At 32.0% G+C, this 18,210-nt stretch overlaps 1 protein-coding gene across 1 annotated transcript in view; it reads left to right on the top strand.

Moving 5' to 3' along the window:
* LOC126744906 (actin-interacting protein 1) overlaps positions 1 to 18,210 on the top strand; it is a 68,792-nt gene that overhangs the window by 31,486 nt on the left and 19,096 nt on the right. Inside the window, exons 8-10 of the mRNA XM_050452494.1 lie at positions 10,450 to 10,667; positions 10,723 to 10,881; positions 11,153 to 11,303. Of these exons, the coding sequence (XP_050308451.1) occupies positions 10,450 to 10,667; positions 10,723 to 10,881; positions 11,153 to 11,303 (528 nt within the window). The remainder of the gene's footprint in view (positions 1 to 10,449; positions 10,668 to 10,722; positions 10,882 to 11,152; positions 11,304 to 18,210) is intronic.

The following is an 18,210-nucleotide window of genomic DNA, read 5'->3' as shown; positions in this document are numbered from 1 at the left end:
TACATTTGATTTTGCTCGTGGGTTGAAATGCCCTTTTGCTAAGCAGTTTGTAGATTTTGATTGAAGATTTGTAGTCGTCAAATCTTTTAAGTTACTGCTAGCGTTTCTATTTAGAGACAGGATATCCTTCTCCGCTTTAAGAGTTTTAATTGATGTTAACATATGCGTATTAATACAATTTAAGCTTTCAATCTCTGTCTGCATACTCTTAATCTTGTTTTTGTGTTATTCAGTTTCCTTTTCAAGCATTGTAATGGTATTAATCAAATGTTGATTAAGATCACTTAGCTCTTTTATCTTCTCTGAAAGTTCCTCATTTACCCTAGTATATGAATCCACTTGTAGCTGTAATTCTTTCTCTTTAGTTTTTAGATTCTGAATTTCATTCCTTAACTTCAATATGCAAAGAAAAATTAGCTTCTGCCTGTGAAACCTCGTCCTCAAATACTTGACTATTTCTACGCAATCTCTCTAAATACCTGTCCTTTCCTTCCAGCTCCTTTAGCAAATGTTTAATTTTTTCGTCATATATCCTATTTTCACTCTCTCTTTCATTGTGACTATTTTGACATTGCTCTGAACATAAAATTTTGCAAACTCCTATTTTTACCACTTCTGTCATTCTTTCCAAACAACTTGGATGAAAAACAGAGTTGCAGGCTATACAAATATAATTTAAAAAGAGCTTATTTTTACAACACTTAAAACTGCGAGACATCCTGTACCATTAAAATATTAAATTGATTTAAAACTTAATACATACATTTTCATAAAATTATTGATCTACCTACTCAATTCAGCAGATAATAATAAATGTAATTTAAAAGGCCAAATAAATTCCCAGCAGCCTGGCCCAGTGCAACCACCTACTCAGTTCAGTGGCAGAACAAAGGTCATCCACCTACTCAGTCAGTTTCAGGGAAGTCAGGTCAGTCTAGCAATACAGGAAAAACCAACACACATGAGTGCGATGAACCCAGAAATACCAAACAGACCATTTACATTTTGGATACTCCGGCAAACTTTTATTCTTGTATCTAGAATATTGAATGTTATGCAAAACACTGTCAATAAGCTTAAAAAAAAACTTACCTCTCATTTTGCTCTCGTTTTCTCTTCCAAGTTTTTGGTTTAGCCACTCTTTTCCTTGCTAAGAGAGGCGTCGTAGGTTTTATTGACTCTGTCAATTCCACTTCATAGAGTTTTAGGCACTTAAAACTTATTATTTAATAAAAAAATTGGCAATAATTAAATAAAAGTACAAAATACTACTGTTCGAGTCCGCGAACAACGTTATACTAACAAATGTCGTAAATAATTCTCATGTTCTAATCTGTTAAATGTTAATAATTTATTATGAATTAAAATATGAATAATGTTGATATGATTAAAATAAGTTTGACAAAAGTAACATTTAAATTATGATTTTGCTACTAGGTAGATTTCAGCACTTGAAAAATAAATTGCAATTATTAAAGTTTTTTTTTATATATTTGTAATATGCAGGGGAAAGTTCACGAACCTTCTTACATAAGGCATATCAGCCTTAACCGAGTTATATCTACTTAACTACCAAAAAAGGTACTGAAAAATACTGAACAAAAAATAACTAAAATTATAGTTAAGAAATTGACATATTAAATTATGATATTGATTAAATATTTGTAGCAATAAATTGAAATTAAAGATATATTAATAAAAATTTAAATAAGTGAGACAAATCTGTGGTTAGTAATATTTAAATAAATGGAATAAACTGGCCTGTATATTCCTCCAAGAAATGAACGGCTAGCCTTCAAAATCGAGGCTGTGAATGTATGCCATTTGTAGCTCAGCTATCCGGACTGGGAATATCTAATACTAGCTCTAGTTCTGGCTCCAGCTCCACCGCTTTCAGCAATTTCCTGGATAAATCAAAATCCTGCAGCCATCAACAATTGAAGACGAATAAAGTGGAATACGGAAAAGTAAAACCCTAAAACAACGGTTGCCATTGTATTCACTGTCCATAAAAAATGAATGGCGTTAAAAATGTGACACACTCACCTTGCTAAGTTTCATTCTCTATCCATCAAAATCTTGGGCATCCTGCACCAGAATTAAACGGTTCCCTAAAGGAACAAGATTAAGTACTATAAATTACAAACCATATTGGCCACTTCCTGCTTCACAAACTTTGGAAATAAAAAACTGGCCTTTTACGTGTGCTCCTACCTGCGACACGGGAACAAGTCCTAGAAAAATGGACCAGTACCGACTAAATCAGTAACGACCCCACCTCTCGCCTGAGCTGTCAATATCAGCCAATCAGAGAAAACATTAATTAAGACCAATCAGAAAAGTGACGGACCGTCAACAGAAAGCATGGATAATTAAACCAGGAGAGTGACGCGTTACAGTAGTAATGTGTCATTGACTGTGTGAATTTAAAGAATGAATAAAAGAAGCTGACTGAAATTATTAATGTAATTATTGAAATTAATGAAATATCAATGGAGCGTTAGTGAACATAAGTGTATTAAATATCCGGTTAAACATAATATAATTCGCATACGGAAGGTTGTCTCTCTCCCGCTCTTCTTTGTAATCTCGATGTAAGTCTGATAAACTTTTACCACTATCAATATACTCACGGTTTGTTTGAGCTCTTAAATAATGAGAATCCGTTCTGGGAATCGCGTCAATAAACTTTCTTACGCTGTCTTTTATTTCTGAATCAACTTTTTGTTGATTTCCATGTTTGCCTCGCATATCGCTATTGACAAAACCACTTTAATTTTTTTTTTATAATAGCCGTATGAATAGGTCTATCATTGATGTCTAAAGTTGCTTTGAAGAATAACTTACACACCCTTATTTTAGTATTATCAATATCAAAATAAAAGGCAGAATTCATCCGCCTATAGTTTTGAGTGCTAGAATACCGATATTTTGGCTTTATCTCTTCGCAATGGGCATTAATAAACTGCCTCTGCCTTTCTAAGTCAGCTAAAGCCCAGTAATTATGAAAAATACTTTCCAGAATTCCTTAGTTTTATTATCTTTCGAGTTTCCCATTCTTCCGGATTTGCTTACCTTTTCTTACCTTTTTTCGTTTCTACCGGCTCTGCAACTTCATGGCTACTGGAGCTATCTGACGAGCTTGTTGGCGAGATAACATCACCGAAAATATCTTGGACTCCGGCAGAGAAAGTGGGATCAGTGTCAGAATCATCGACATCGCTTTCGTTGCTATGAATGGGAGACACGCAATAATTGGTCTTCTTTACTATACGTAGAACTGTGGGTCTATTAATATCGGATGATACACTATATTTCCCGTTATAGGCATCTGATATGCTCGGGCCTTCTGAAATTAATACAAAAAATATAATAACCATAATGTACCTATCACTTTATGGGTAGGTATTAGATTTTGCTATTTAGGCAAAATCTATTTTCTATTTAGGCAATATCTAATTAGGTATTTTGCAATATTATACGTTTAATAAGTAAAAAAAATCTTTTATGAGTATTTCGTTTTATTTAAAAAAATGATTTAAAAAATTGCATAATACCGCAAAACGTTTTTACCATCCTCGTTACATCAAATTAGATTACGGACACATAATTTGAGACCCTAGTTCATTAGGCGGTTGGTGAGAAATTTTCAAATTGTCAGGAGCTGGTGAGTTCTCCAAAACAGTAATATTATCTTGTTCATTACTAGTATTAGTAATATCCGATAATACTGTGTTAACTCTGAATTTCTCCTTGGCCATTTTTAGAATTTTCCCTATACGACCTGAAGACTGCATAGTAGTTTATTCAAAAGCCTAAAAATAAAATAAATTTTGTTCTAATTTTAGCCCTTAGAAATAATGTAAAATATTCATATTTATTTAAATAATTAGGAATTTTAAATAAGATAAACAAGGAAAAAGTTAAAAGGCAACAGCCACCTACCGTTCATTTAACGTAAAATACTATTACATACCGTTAATAACGTTAAAGATGCAGTATTTTTGTTTAAAAATTTAAATGTAAATATTTGCTGTTTACAAACTTTAAAATAAAGTTCATATTTTATGATTGTATGATCATATTAACGGTAGATATTAAATACTAAATTTGTTTTTTTTTATTAGGCCTTATGGCATTTTCTTCAAAAGCGACATTACTTAAAATAAATAAAATAGTTTGTACTTACCTATTCTTCTAAATTGACACAACTAAAAATATAACGAACAAGTTCAAAATATTTTATCATTTAAACTGTATGAACTCAAAATATACTTTATATTGCACTACACTAATTATCACCAAAAATGAACTAATTCAAAATACACCAGTTTTGAAGAGCATTTGTGCGTCATCTCCCGTTGAGATCAGTAACGAAACTGATATTACGCCGCTTTTGCAGAAAGGGTCAATAACTGGCGTCTAGCCCCGGGTATGCAACTATTGATCCTGACGCTAATTTTATTGTGACGGACGGTGGACAGGCATTTTTTATGTTTTTACGTAGAAAATAGTTAAAATTATTTGTTTTTCTTAGTTATGCTTATTTTTAGTTGAAAATATCTCATTTATTGATAAAAAAAAACAATTAAAAAAAAAGTTAGGCATCAAGATTTGCACTCTTCATGTCCTTGACAAGAAAATCTGCAAATAAATTAAATTTCAATGCGTTAAGCAAAAAATAATTTTTGGTAATTTTTGTTTGTTATAGCGTTTTTCGCCAATTTTAGAGAGTGTTTACACTCGAGTTTATAGAATACTTTGTAAAGGATTTTTTTTTAATATCTCTAATATTCGAAAAAACCCGTATAACAAAAAATATTACAGATTTTTATTTAAAAAAATCTTACCTGCTTTATTAAAGAGAAATTAAATGTAGCGCTGTTTCATTTGAAGCTGTCTCAAGTCTCACTTTTCTATTTTTAGGCTTAGGCTTTTTTCGTGTTGAGAAAAATCGTTGCTTCCTGATATTTTTGTTGTGTGGTTCCTGTGGTTTTTTGTTTTTAGCTCTTGGAATGCATTTGCTGTTTTTCAGGGCTCTTAACGTGTGCTTAATTGGAACTAGTGCTTTTTCTATAGCATCAAGATTAGCATTTTAGAATCTATATATTTCTATAGCATTTTAGATTCAAAGGATGTAGTTTTTAACTTTGTGCTTGTTGACAGTTCCGTTAAATGCGCTTTTGCTTCTAATGTATGCAGTTCCTCTTCCATTGTCTCTTCCACTATGATTAGATTACTCTCGCCGACATCTTTATCTACTGATACATTAAAACAAGCTCAAACTAAATTTATTCTTGCATTAATAGCTAAAAAACTGAGCCCCTAGTCAAAATAATAATAGGTATATCCCAACTACCTAATCCAATAGAAACCGAATTAAAATAATACAAACATTACTTTCACCATTAATATTAAGCCAGACACATTTAAAGACCATTACCTATGTTTTTTTATTTAAAATGTATACCTAATTTTTTCCTCATTGTCGTCATTTAAGGATATGAAGCATAATGCTATACAAAAAAAAATCATGTTTATGTCGCATAAAATATTATTAATAAATTGATGGGAAATAATTATAAAAATTACTTATCAAGTTCTTGAGGATGCTCCAGTGAGTCAGTTACACATTGAGAAATATATCTGATCAGAAGATGAATATGTTGTATTTAACTGACGAGTCAAGACAAGAACAGCAAAACTGATGGATGCAAGTTTTACATTCATTGCACAGTAGTTGGCATTTACAATTTCGTTGAACCTTCTGGATAACATATAATTCTGCTGTTGTTTCTGAGGCAATGTTCCATCCATTTTCACACTCGACTACTAAATCTTCCCTCAATTTTAAACTTTGTTTGTGCCTGGACCGAATTATTTGCAGCTTACTGGACAGCTTCCCCTTGTTAAGAACTATTAACCTGTCAATGCATTTGTCTCTTACAAATCGCATTATTGGGTTGATTGCCTTGTCCAATCGCTTGACTTTCTTCCCTTTTAAATAAGTATATTTTAGTATTTTGTGCATACGTTCTAAGTGCATGTTTGTATTTAAACACGCACCAAGTCGGTGGCAGTATGCCCAACATTCTACACAGCACATGTAATACTTATTAAAATAGTTGGCAAATTCCATTGTATCAGTGTCTTCAAGTAACATAGTATATAACTTGTTAATTAAAATATTAAAAGTTGTGACATCCCTTTCTTCTAAGACAGCTCTTAAATTCTTATAAATAAAAGCCTAAAAATTAAAACAATGTTAATAATGTTATGATTTTTCAGGTTTGGCAAAACATACTTTGCTTTTCTTTGGTGTTGATTTTTGATAAATTCTTACGCCACGCCTGGTCAACGTGCCATGAACAGTATAATCTAAAATTAATGGTACTATTAAATAGTGACACAACTCGTGACACAATTATAAAAACTTTTTGGCTTTCCTGAATTTTGGTGGAGACATTATTTCAATCCATGCATTGAAGAAAGCTTCTGCCATATCTGACATGAAGACATTTGGGCAAAGTGCAGTACCAAGGCGAGATTTTACAAAGTGAAAAAATATTTTTAAAACTTGTTTATCAGACCTATTTGACACAAGAAAACTGCAAGGAAATCCTTGACGAATATCATCAACAACAAGGAGAGTTATAAGTTCGAAGTCATAGTTATTCATCCCATGAGTTCCATCTATACAGATGCAATCGGTCCCATAAATTTTAAGCATTTCACATTGTGCAGCAGTCATGATAATCAAAACAAAATCCTCATTTTTGAACATTGGCCATTCTTCACTTTCAGAACCTTGGGGCTTATAAAACAGAACTGCATCTCCATTATTTTGCATGCCATTGATCCAGGACTCTACACTTGATGTCGTTTTTTGTCTAACTGATGAGGAGCACAAATTGAAACAGGCTTCTATGTTATAAGATCTTTCTTTGTGAGCAGATGCAGACGTTTTAGTTCTGAGTCAGTGATTGAATCTCTAATTTCGTCTAAAATATCTTCAAATGGGACTTTAGAAGAAATGTTTACTGCTAAATTCTCTCTTTCTGTTTTAGACAAATTCAAGTGGCCGATGTTATTCTGATGTCTGTGATGATCCCACATGTTTGTCCATAATGGTCACTTCACAAGTGCCATTATTAAGCTTTTTTATTTTTATGCTTGCTGAGTAGTGCATTTATTTTCTTACTTCCTAGTATCTTTAAGTGCCGAATATTTTTGCCTTCTGGAACATATCTTCCTGAACGATGACATATAAAACTTGCAGCTACATGTGATTTAAAACATTTCTGATCGTTAACCACATATTTACAGTTTGTGACATTTTCAAAGGTAAGCTTCCAAGTAATAAATTCTTCCTCACTTTGAAACGTCAATTTGTTATGTTTAATAGGAATGTTATGAAAGTCTCTATAATGTTCTATAACGGTCTTCCATCAGCACAAAAGTCACTGCACAAAGCACACTGATTTGCATTGGTAGTGGTCGAAGTATTGGGGTGTGTAATATCTGGAGCTGAAGTGTTATTTGAGCTTCTATGTGTTCTGATGTGGAATTTTAAATTTCTTAAATGCGTAAAACGTTTTTTACAATCAAGCAAAATTATAATGTTTATTTTGTCGTATTTGCAGGGAAGCTAGATAATCATCATTATTAGGATGAAACTTGATGACATGCTTTCTTAGATTGCTAATGTTACTGTATTTTTTGCTGCACTGCACACACGTATGTTGCCCCTCCATTTTTTTTTATTGTCTTAAATGCACTTTCATATAATAGCAAATAAATTAACAAAAGGTGGATTTATACAGACAAATAAAAGTAAAAATAAACAAGAAAGTTAAAATTTCACCAACTTGAAAGGTATTTTCGGTATTTCTTATTTTATATTATCCACTACATTTAACTTTTAGTTTTATTTAATTTAGTTGTATAATTTCACAAAAAAGTTAAAAAAGTTTTACAAAACAACACACAACTTGCCGAACAGTATTCTAACCTAACTAACTTATGACTAACTTCACCAAGCGCATGTCAAAAAAGAAGGATCAATAGTTGCATACCCGGGGCTAGACGCCAGTGGGTCAATACACGCGCTGATCGTTAAAAATGACATTTGCGACATCTAGTGGGCAACCTATGAAGTTTGTTTAATACATTTTTGCTGAAAAGTAAAGCATTTTTTTTCTTAATTTACTGATAGAATTAACTCAAAAATGGAAATTTTTGAGTTTTGTCACTTTTGAAGCAAGGGTGCGATATCCATATCTTGACTTATATTGGAAAGAATTTAAAGATGTTGGTAGAAAGCTTGCTAAAAGTGACATTAGATGGCACTTAAACCTTAAAAACGGCAAAAATGCGACTTAATACATAATCTTATAATCCAATTTGTAAAGATGCACATTTTTTATTTTTTGTTGAGACTTGGTTACAGGAAAACAGTAGTACTAATATAGAAATGAATGGGTTTGAATGTTTTGCAAATTTATCAAGTAATGAGAATGTAAGCAAATGTTTTGGCTAATTTGTTACAAGAAAAAAGATTTTACTGCAAAAACAAAGTCTATAAGTAATTACATTGAAAATTTCTCAGGAATAGTTTTTTAAGTTATAACATTCTTTTTAAATGATATTTTTGTTATGGTAGTATCCATTTCTCCAATGTTAACAATTTTACAAGCCCAGAAGCTCTATAGCTTTGAGATTAGTCACAGGCGCTTTAAGATCCACGCCGATTGAAGCATTACTGGCAGAGACAAATAAGCTACCATTAGAGATAAGGCGAAAACTTTAGCAGAAAAACTTTTAATTATAAATGTGCAATATCAGAATAACCCACTAATAGCTAAAATTCATAAACTGGGTATGTCTAATTTAATTAATGAATATTGGTTGAATAAAAACAGTTCTTCATTGGCTGAAGCTTATACTGAAACAAAAAACCTCCACCAATTCATTAATGAAACAAATATACTATGGATGTACGAATTACCTTTTGGGGTTAATTTTTATGACCCCACAATAATATTTCCTACATTTACGAACTGTCATAAAGCCAATCAAACTATTCTGAAGGATACTTTAAATAAATTTCAAAATTACTTAAAAATTTACACAGATGGATCAAAAACTGCTGATGGTACAGATTGTGCCTTTATTATTCCGAAAATTAATATTAAAAGAAAATACAAATGTGAGGATCATGCTTCTATTTTTACTGCAGAGACATTAGCAATATTAAAAGCCCTCGAATGTATTAATAATTCTAATATAATTTCAAACTTTTTAATACTTTCTGATTTACAATCAGTTTTGCAATCACTGAAAAATGGACATAATATTAAACACCCAGTTATCAAGATTCGAGAGGCTATCAGTAATCTTAATAAACATAATACTAAGGTAGCATTTATTTGGTTAAAAGGACACGGGATTGCTAGGAAATGAATTGGCAGATAAAGAGGCCAAGGAAGCAATTAAGACAGATAGGATTCTTTCCAAACTACACTTTAGTGATATAGTGACCAATTAGCCGAAAGAGGTCTTCAGAAACTTGGAAAAGAAAATATCTTCCATATTTAGCAAATACTTCAAATACATACACTTTAATAAAAGCGTCCCTTAGCAGTTATAGTATGGTTTCCAAATGTACCAAGATATTTGACACCTTTCTTAAGATTTCTAGTGGATCATAGTAATTCTAATAAATATTTACATAAATTAGAAATAAATGACTTATATATATTATGTAATTGTGGCAACCAGTCAATTGATGATTTGAACCATATTTTATTGGAATGTAAAAATAATATTGACGCAGTGATGTTTCTGCATAATAAATTGAAAGAGCTTGGCTTGCTTCCTATGAGTCATACTGCACTTATGGCAAACGTAATTCGGGACGATAGAATCTCTATTTTCCTAAAATGTTTGAAATTGTCCAAAAGGAAAATATAACTTGAACGTATATGCACTAGTTAATAATTTTAGTTACTTGGAGATCCCTATTGTTTAACTACCTATCCGAGCCCCCCTATGTTTTGTCTTTTAAAAAATGTCCTGCATTGGCTCCAGGACAAGAAGCGTGTGACCCTGTCTAAGATCCCTACTATTAATTTTTCTTGCACTATTCCTTTTTTAATACTATTTTTATTAGATACAATGTCATACTACCCAATAGTATAATTTTTTAAATACTATATTAGCAACCTGTTGTATTATGAATGAGTTCCTATATTGGAACACGCGGCTAAATGTGCCAAGCACATGGTCAAAAAATGAAAAAAAAATAACAAGGGAGTAACTAAGTAATAAATAAAACAAAAAATAACAACGAAATATTCTTATTCTATATTTCCTTTTAATGCAATTTTTTTAAGCTTGCGGTATACAGCTGAGTCTGCTAGAATAAAATTCATCTACATTCTTTTTCAGGCAATACCTATAGGCAACAAGACGTTAAGTTGGCCTCGCAACCTCGAGGTATGGACGTTTTGAAAGAACAAAACATCATAATAGTGGCTAGTGTGAACGAAATCAGCGTAATTAAAGATAACAGAAAACTGAGTACTTTGAAGGTCAATTTTGAGCCTACCAGTGTTAGCTGCTCTTTAAAGGGACATATTGCCATTGGCGGTTCTATTGATAACAAAGTAATGTTACTTAAAATTATCACATATGGGGCTTTTATGTTTTTTTTTTCTTTAGGTGCATATTTATGAATTGAGCGGAGATAATTTAAACCAGGTTAAGGAGTTGGATCATTTGGGCCCTGTTACTGATGTAGCTTACTCTCCTGATGATAAATATTTGGTCGCTTGCGATGCTAACAGGAAAGTGATTTTGTATGATACTGAAGAATATAAGGTAAGCTTTGATTTATAAAAAAAAACTTAATTTTAATAATCTTCCATTTTTTTTGCTTTCTTGGATAAGATTGTAAGTAAGCCTCTATAAGAGGGAATACTAGATTACTAATTTAGGGGGGAATCCAAAGCGAATACGAGGGTGATAAATATTAAATTTAGACATTCTTAATTTTTTTACTCTGTCGGGAAAAAAAGGATTTTCTTGTGCAACGGCACAAAACTTTCTTTTTCTACCCGCCGAGCAATCAATTTACAATAAATTCTTTCAGCCAGCAACAAAACAAGAATGGGGTTTTCACAATGCCAGGGTAAATTGCGTAGCTTGGTCTCCGGACTCGTTATTGGTGGCCAGTGGATCTCTAGATACCAGCATTATAATCTGGTCCGTTGAAAAACCTGCCAAACACATTATTATTAAAAGTAAGTAAAATTTTAGCTAAAGTTGGCAAATGACGTAAGTATTTTCTTATTGGCCCGTAATTTAGTTGCTGCCTTGTACCTCGCGTATAATATACAGTATCGAGTTTAAAATGTTGTACAGGGTGGGGAAATAAGTGAGCTAAGCGACTGTATCTAAGGAAAGAGAAAACTCGTATTTTTCGAATAGATAGAAAAAAATTGACTTAGATGTCATGAGCTCAAATTTTGTAAAAAAAAATTTAAAGTTATCAAGATTTTACTATGTCAAACTGTTTGGCCGCTAAGGAGCGTTTCTTGAATTTGGTCGATTTCGGTAATTAGCCATAACTTTTTTGCTATTAAAGATAATTGACTTCTGAAAACACTTTCTCAAAGTACTTTTTAATGATAAATATTTTTTTGATATATATTTTTATACAGGGTGTTTCATAAAGTTGTTATTCCAAAAAAAATGTTTTTCTTATGAAACACATATTATTTTTTTATAAATTCTTAAAGCCCTTGAAATCCTCTTTTCAAAAATATATAACTCCATATATCTCATTTTAGCTGTTTCCGATATTACATTGTCATTTTTCCATTTTCCAAGTCTTTTAATTTTTATAGAAGTAGGCTTTGGTAAAAAACAGCACATGTCATATAATAATAATAATAATAGACAGTTTATATTTCCTCATAAGATATTACATATGCTCACTCATAGATATAAATAAGTTTACAATATAAATACAAAGAAAAAGAAATCCATCAGTGTATATTAATTCAACATGTAACTGTAAAGAGGAAATAAAGGTCATGTTTCAGCTACCCTCAGAAGAAGGAGCTGTTAAGACCTTGAATATTACACTTATAATTTAAAAAAAAATATCGCGAACCGCATTATAAACTGTACGAGTAGCATGCATACCCTACATCCATAACTAACCGAAAAGAAAAGAAATCTAAATTATCCTAGCTTACTTATTATTTACTAATAGGAGGCAGGAAAGGAGGAACGAGGGGTACAGGTATATTAACTATATTTCTGTTGTAGACTCTTATAGTAGAGAAAAATATACATATAAAAATTTATATTTCCAAATGCCCGCCAGATCCAAACACGGAATCCCGACACAAAAGAGCAAAACCAGATATATGTGACAGCCTGATAGAATTTTTTTATTTCTCCTGTCAGTAACATATTTGAATTTGCTGTATTTTGGAGCTACGGGGTGAAATGGGAACCCCGATTTTTGACACCGGATTCTGAAAGAGCGGAAAATTTTACGTCCGGGTATGTATTGAGGTATGAGGTTGAAGTAATCCCAAGAGGTCAAATAATAAGGATTTCCATTTGAACAAATGCAGTCGACCTTCAAATGACCTTGAAAATGAGGTTCAACGTCAAATCCAAGATCACCGTTGGCTTCCTCGTTAAGACTTACCTAGGGTATGACCTTTATTTGTTTTCTTTTACCACTGAACTCGCGAGATTTTTAAGAAGTCATTATTTGACCTCTCGGGATTACTTCAACCTCATACCTCAATACATACCCGGACGTAAAATTTTTCGCTCTTTCAGAATCCGGTGTCAAAAATAAAGGTTCCTATTTAAAAAAAATCGCTGTGACCTTCAAATAGCCTTGAAGGACAAGTTTAAGGTCAGCCTCAGATGCACCGATTGATTCCCCAAAACTTTTGTATTTAAAGATTTTTTCTAGCGCCCATATTTCCCAAGATTTTTGGGTGTGTCCATACTTTTGGGACACCCTGTATATAGTGCTCAAATATTTAGAGAATTTAAAAAAAAATTATGAAAATTAAGAAAAAGTTGACATGTAAGTGTTATTTCCTGTCTAATGAAAATTCCGATGCAGCCAGTAAATTATATTTAAATACCTTTCCTGAACGTCGTCAACCAGATAAAAGAATATTTCCAGTGTTAAAATTAAATCTTGTGAAGCACGGAAGTTTTAAAAAGCCAAGTCTCAAAACTTATGCTGTTGATGATGTTGAAGCTGAAATTCAGGAACTTAATATAATAGGTGAGGTTTTAGATCATCCTAACAAGTCTCATCGAGCAGTAGCAGAGGAAATAGGTGTTGAGAAAACCAGAGTTTTAAAAACGCTTAAAAAGCACAAATTTAAACCCTACAGGGTTAGGAAAGTTCATCACCTTCAGGATGGCGACTTTCAGAGAAGAATTGCATTTTGTGATTGGTATGTCAATAAGTGCAGATTGGACTTCCATAATAACACTATTTGGGCAGATGAAAGCCGAATAGACACTTCAGGAATATATAATAGGTATAATTCCTATTACTGGACTACAAAAAACCCACATGTTGTAGTACGCGCGAACAGACAGGGACGGCTGGGCTTCAATATTTGGGTTGGAATTTTTCGAGGTAGATTTTTGGGTCCTCATTTTTTTAATGAAATTTTGACTGCCCAAGATTATGTAAATGTTTTACAAACCAACGTTTCACCATTTTTGGAAAATTTACCATTAGCGAGAGTTCGAAACACGTATTATCAGCAAGACGGTTGTCCTTCGCACAACGCACGAATTGCGACTGATTTTTTAAATCAGGAATTTCGGGATTATTGGATTGGTACTAGGGGACCTATATAGGGTGCCTCCGATTAAGTCGGCACTATTGGTATCTTTGTTAATATTTAAGATACAGGGTCGATTAAATTAGCAAACTAGTAGAATTTTTCCTGTTGATTAAAATGGTGAAAACAGAAAAAAAATTTGAACATCGCGTTTTCGAGAAAATGTGAAAAATGTACTTTTATTAAATGGAATCCCCTGTATATTTTTACATAAATCAAAAGATAATAATTTTCTTAATAAAAAAGTTTAATTACACTAATAGCCTAAACCTAAAAATAACAAAGTTATAGCGATATTAATAATTTTGTCAAATTTAGGCAAATTGGCCTTGAACTTTTTGAGAGCAATACAAATAAATCATTGTTTGAATAATAAAATGACAGTAGCGGTAGAGATTTTATTAAATAAAGAAATACTGACAGTTGCATGTTAGCAAAGTTTGTGATTTTTGTAAAATCTAAATTAGTAAAATGCCTTTTACGCATATTGAAAAATGTGATATGTTAGAATGTTACCTTGTATGTCGAAAAAATAGTGACAGAGCGCTAGAAGAGTACCGCCAGAGATTCCAGACTCGTAACTTGACAAACCGTAGATACTTTTTAATTCTCTACAGAAAATTTAGAAGTAACGAAAACGTGTTTAAAAGAACTAGAAGAAGCAACCAATTTATAGTAAGCGAGGATGTTGAAATTTCTATTTTTAAACCGTATAATTTGGAGCGATGAAGCTAATTTTCCAAACAAAGGTATGTTTAACCGTAAAAATGTATACTATTGTTCCCAAGAAAATATTTTCCTTACTGATCTCAGAAATCCTCAAAATCAATTTAGTATAAACGTTTGGTGCGGCTTAATAGGAAGCGAAGTAATAGGACCTGTGTTTTACGATGGCACTTTGACTGGAAGGAGATATGTTGATCTCATATTATCTGGAGCGCTGGAAGATTATTTGGATAATGTTAACTTGGAGAGACGGCAACAAATCTATTTTCAACAGGATGGAGCACCTCCCCATCAACTAAATGATGTAAGAATATTACTTAATAAACTGTTTGACGATAAATGGATTGCGACGCGTGGCCCGATTCGTTGGCCACCTAGGTCACCAGACCTAACCCCTCTAGATTTTTATTTTTAGGGTTACATAAAAAATGAAGTGTATAAAAAAAATACAGAACCGTTGATGAACTTCAAATACATATTAGGCAAATAATTGGATCAATAGATAGAAGATCAATCTTAAAAGCTACAAGACGTGTGCTTAAGTGTGCTCAGAAATGTATTGAACAAGATGGCGACGTTTTTGCTCATTTATTGTAAATTAGTAGTTTTACTTAATGTTATTTATTTCAAAGCCAACTTGCCTAAATTTGACAAAATTATTAATATCGCTATAACTTTGTTATTTTTAGGTTTAGGCTATTAGTGTAAATAAACTTTTTTATTAAGAAAATTATTATCTTTTGATTTATGTAAAAATATACAGGGAATTCCATTTAACAAAAGTACATTTTTCACATTTTCTCGAAAACGCGATGTTCAATTTTTTTTCTGTTTTCACCATTTTAATCAACAGAAAAAATCCTACTAGTTTCCTAATTTAACCGATCCTGTATCTTAAATATTAACAAAGATACCAATAGTGCCGATTTAATCGAAGGCACCCTGTATTGTGGCCTGCTAGATCTTGCGACCTAACGCCGTTACATTTTTTTTTTATGGGGGAGATTGAAGGATTTAGTTTTTAAAGGAAGAACTATCGAAACACGGGAAGAGTTGCAAGTAGCGACTAGGCAAGCTTTTCGTGCTATTAGACCTCTTGACCTTATAAACGCTTGTAAATCAGTTAGAAAAAGGTGTTTATTATGTATTCGAGAAGGAGGTGTTCAGTTTGAACACCTACTTTGAAAAAAATGGTTCTAGTTTGTAATATTAGTTTATAAGTAATATTAAACTCTGTAAATATGCCTAGAAATTGCTTTATTTTTTTATAATATGTCGAAAAATATTAAGTTTATAATTTAAGTGAAGTAAATTTTTCCATAGCCTACTTCTATAAAAATTAAAAGACTTGGAAAATGGAAAAAATGACAATGTAATATCGGAAATATCGGAAACAGCTAAAATGAGATATATGGTGTTATATATTTTTGAAAAGAGGATTTCAAGGGTTTTAAGAATTTATAAAAAAAATATGTATTCCATAAGAAAAAAAATTTTTTTGGAATATTAACTTTATGGAACACCCTGTATAAAAATATATAACATAAAAATATTTATCATTAAAAAGTACTTTGAGAAAGTGTTTTCAGAAGTCAATTATCTTAATAGCAAAAAAGTTATGGCTAATTATCGAAATCGACCAAATTCAAGAAACGCCCTAGCGGCCAAACAGTTTGACATAGTAAAATTTTGAAAACTTTAAATTTTTTTTTACAAAATTTGAGCTCATGACATCTAAGTCGAAATCTGTTCGAAAAATACGAGTTTTCTGTTAAAACAGTCAAAATCGCACCACTCTGAACATCTTTCATCATCATCATCAATCGTTTTTTTATTATCATAAAAATGGCTGTGAGAAAATTTTAAAAATTAATTTCAAATGCCGTATTTTAGTTCTAGAGTGCGTAACTAAAAATTAAATAAAAAAAATATCTTCTTTTTCCGAAAACTTATATATTAACCTATACTTTTGATCATACTGTTAGAAACCCAAGAAAATTCTCTATCATTTTGGTTTAAGGCTCATTGGCCTACGAACAATAGTAGGGTTGCTGAGAGCTAAATTGAAAGTGTAATCATTAAGATCAATGTAAATTCTAAACCACTTATTTGATTTTAGCAATTCAAATTTTGTTTGCAAGATCAATGTAGTTGTTTTAACCCCTTACCGCATACTGTGCCAAATTTGGAACATGTTTTTTTAATCCTAATTTTTAAACAGGCATTGTGGTTTTATGTCGCGACCGCAATTTGTCCCATATTTGGCACCTTCGCTTCTTTATTTTCAATTAATATTGTACGCTTTTTAATATGAACTTAATTTTATTAATTAATATTGTCTAATTATATATAATAATTAACTAATATTTATTTAACTAATTAATATTGTCGCCGCCTAGCGCTTATTTTGTGAATTAGGTCAGATTCTGTTTAGCCGCCGGCATCCACGTGTTACAACGTTTATTTACAAAGTTGAAGTGATATAAAACACATAAAAATCTTTTTTTTTTGTTTTTAAAATTATCTATGTTTTGGTAAGTATTTATTTATGTGATCTGGGTATAATTACGCCTTTCAATGCATATAGTTGTCAATTTTTTGTCATTTATTTACTTGTGCCATATTTGACGCAAGCTGCAGTAAAGAAAAAAATCATTCAAATCATCATTCAATCATTGAAGAGTCCAGCGAAGATAAACATATTGAGAGAGAAGTTGAGGATGTCATAATTTGTGAAACCGATTATTCTGATAGTGAAGATGATGTTTCCCTTTCAACCCTAGCTGCAGCGTACAAGAAAAAGAAAACAAACAAGGTGGTTCTTGAATGGGAAAAAAACATGACGGTAGCTGAGGAAGACAAATTATTTAAAGGAACTGAATCTTTAGGAATCGATATTTTGATGGTATTTTTGATTTTTTCAAGTTTTTTTTACTGATGAAATATTGCTGTAAATAGTGGAACAGACTAATTTATATGCTATCCAATGTAGGCCTGAAAAACCAGCAAATATAAGTAAGGAAGATGTTGGGAAATAACCCAACAACACCCTTTTCTGTCATCGAGATGTATTTATTTTTTAATTGGTCTATGTTCATAATTTTAAGGACATCATCGATTCCTAGAAGGTTCCCACAGGTCAGAAAATAATCAATTCAAAGTGGTTATTTTTAAAAATTTCAAACTTTTAAAGAAAACAAATATAACCTATAAATTGCCATAAAACTGTCAGACTCTTAGGTCTCAAGCCCGTTTCACATCCCTTGTTGATGAAAGAGGCAATTATTGAACATCTTTACTACCACTAAGTAAAACAAGCTGGTAAAAAGGTCGCACGATCGATCTGAGTTGTTGTAGAAGTCAGGGTGGGTCACTGTCCCCGAGATGTAGTGGGTGAGTAGAGTCGCGAGTCGTAGTCGCGATCAAAGTGAGAAGTTGCTCACGAGTTACCCGTATTCCCTTTACTCTTTAAACCCTAATATGGGTCTCTTTCTCCAGACTCTTGATGGCCAAATACTGGTCCAAGAGTTGCAATACACAGTCGAGTTGAGTTACTGCCACAGTCGAGTTGAGGCACTGTCGT

The sequence above is a fragment of the Anthonomus grandis genome, chromosome 15, assembly GCF_022605725.1.
Source record: "Anthonomus grandis grandis chromosome 15, icAntGran1.3, whole genome shotgun sequence".
NCBI lineage: Eukaryota > Metazoa > Arthropoda > Insecta > Coleoptera > Curculionidae > Anthonomus > Anthonomus grandis.
Note: the sequence above shows the minus strand (reverse complement) of the source record. Positions and strands in the feature narration are given on the sequence as shown.